Here is a 2,297-nt window from a genome sequence, read left to right on the forward strand (position 1 = left end):
ATATATATATATTTTCCCTTTAGTGGTGCCGGGGATGGAACCCAAGGACTTGTGGATGTTAGGCATGAGCTCTACCACTGAACCACATCCCCAGCTCCATCTTTTACTTTTGAATTTTGTTTATTGCCTGTTCCTTACCCTTTCCCTTCACTAGAACAGACCAGAGGGCGACAGCCTGTGTCTGTCTTGCTCACCACATGGCCCCAGATATCCAGAGCAGTGCCAGGTACATAGCAGGTGCTCAGTGCATGGGCAGTGATCCCAGTGGCTGTGCCCTCTTGGGGTGGGGGCTGGGTAAAGGCTATTGGGAAGGAGGTACACTGGCCAGTCCCACCCCCAACCCCTGCCTCTCTCAGGTCTGTGGGCACCCTAGGGTGGGGGCACACCTGAAGGGGTACTCAAATTCGACCTCAATGCTGAGGTCACTCTTGTTCTTGTTGGCACACTCCACGCTCAGCCGGAGCTCCCCGTCGTAGCTGCCGCATGTGGCAAAGGCGAAGATGGCAAAGACCTTGGGTAGCAAGGATGGGGATGGTCATAGAGAGGCTGTGTGCACGTGTGAGGGTGGTGCCCTCCTCTGGACAGATGGGGCCCAGCACAGGCAGCAGATGGAGAGGTCCCCACCCCCACCCCCTAATCAGGGCTCAATGGGTCCAAGCACAAGCTGATTATAGGGGTGTGGTTGAGTCTTTCCTTCTGTCTCCATGTGCTCAGTCCCTACTTCTCTCTGTTCTAGCCTCCATTCCCATTTCTCTCGCTTGTTTTTGTCTGGTGTTTTCTGTGTTTCACTGTGTCTCTAGTTCTTTCAGTATCTCTTTATGTGTCTTGATTCTCTCTGCCTTTGCCCTCGCATCTTGGGTGTCTCTTCTCTGTCTCGCTCTGTGTTGGTGTCTTTCTGTTCATAGACCATCTTTGTCTCTTATGCAGTTTCTGTATGGTTCTTGCTGTCTCCCTTGTGCCTCTTTCCTTGTGTGTTGGTTTTCCCTTTTCCTTTTCTCTCTGCCTCCCATTTCCTGCTTCTTTCCCTGTGTCTGCTTCCCTTTGCATCTGTTTCTCTGTCTCCTTTCTATGTCTGTCTTTTCTCTCATCTTTTTTTTCTCAGTATTTCCAACTCTGTCTCCACTGGCCCCTCTCTCTCATTCTGTCTCCCTCACTGTCTCTGGGTCTCTGGCTTTGCATCTCTTCCCCAGTAATCAGCTTCAGGCTCCACCTCCCCCACCCTTCCCTCACTTCAAGAGAGGAGGCAGGATGTCACATTCTGTCACTTCACAACTGGGGTACCCTCAGCCCTATGTCAGCAGTCCATCTATCCTCTGGCCTTAGACCCCTGGGACTTCTCTCTGGAGCCCAATTCCCTCATACCCTCCCACCCCTCTGCTTCAGCTCTTCCAGATTCACTCCCTCCTTCTCTCCCGGCACTGCCTCCCATGACCCGGACCACACTCACCCATTGCAGCACCTTCACAAAGCCAAGGGGCTCCTTGACCACCCGGAACTGACCCCCAGCCACCAGCTGAGGAGAGAAACAGTGGGGAGAGCGTGGGGTTGTGAGGTATGGAGAGGGAGGTGAGGGGCAAGATTGCCGGGTGGTGACCCCTGGGGATGGGGCATGTGACCTCTGGAAAGGAGTAACATTTGGAAAGGGAGCGAGGAGAAAGCGACACCTTGGGGCAGATGTGAGCGCCAGGGTCTCTGTCCGAAGACCCCAGGGTTCAGGAGGGGTGGAGAAGTCTGGGGTGATGGTGAAGTCAGATGGCAGAGGGGGTCCGGGTGAGGAAGGTGAGGATGGGGTCTGGACTAGGTAGGGAAGGAAGGTCTGGAAACCTTACAGGCGAACCAGAGAGGGAAGGAGATCGTGTGAAGAGGGTGAGGAAGGAGTTGGGGTTCTCTGAGGTGGGGGAGGGGTCGCAAGTGGTGAAGGTGAGTCAGAACAAGGCGGCAGGCGGGCGGCTACGATGGGGGAGGGGTCTGCAGCAGGAAAGGTGAGTCGCATGGTGGAGGGGGTCTGAGGGGATGGGATTGGGGACCAGTTGGTACTGGTCAGGGAGGGGAAGGAGGTTCCGAGGTGGTGAAGAAGATTGAGTTGGCGGAGAGGGTCTCCACTAAGGTGGGGGAGAGCTGGGACAAGGCTTCCCTGGATGAGTTGAGGAAGAGAAGCCTGGGGGTTCTGGAGAGGAAAATCCGATGGTCTCCCTAGGTCCCCGCTGGGAGAAGGGGTGGTCATCTACTGGGGTGCAGTCCCTGGGAGGGGCGGGTGCCAGCCCTCCCCCACCCCACCCCCACCCCTTCTGCCGCTC

At 55.9% G+C, this 2,297-nt stretch overlaps 1 protein-coding gene across 1 annotated transcript in view; it reads right to left on the bottom strand.

Moving 5' to 3' along the window:
• The window catches only part of Syp (synaptophysin), a 14,076-nt gene that overhangs the window by 10,369 nt on the left and 1,410 nt on the right, over window positions 1-2,297 (bottom strand). Inside the window, exons 3-4 of the mRNA XM_010606315.2 lie at window positions 1,448-1,825; window positions 387-511 (exon numbers count right to left, since the gene is read on the bottom strand). Of these exons, the coding sequence (XP_010604617.2) occupies window positions 387-511; window positions 1,448-1,825 (503 nt within the window). The remainder of the gene's footprint in view (window positions 1-386; window positions 512-1,447; window positions 1,826-2,297) is intronic.

This window comes from Fukomys damarensis, unplaced genomic scaffold (genome assembly GCF_012274545.1).
Source record: "Fukomys damarensis isolate Sample0158 unplaced genomic scaffold, DMR_v1.0_HiC HiC_scaffold_39, whole genome shotgun sequence".
NCBI classification, from domain to species: Eukaryota; Metazoa; Chordata; class Mammalia; order Rodentia; family Bathyergidae; genus Fukomys; species Fukomys damarensis.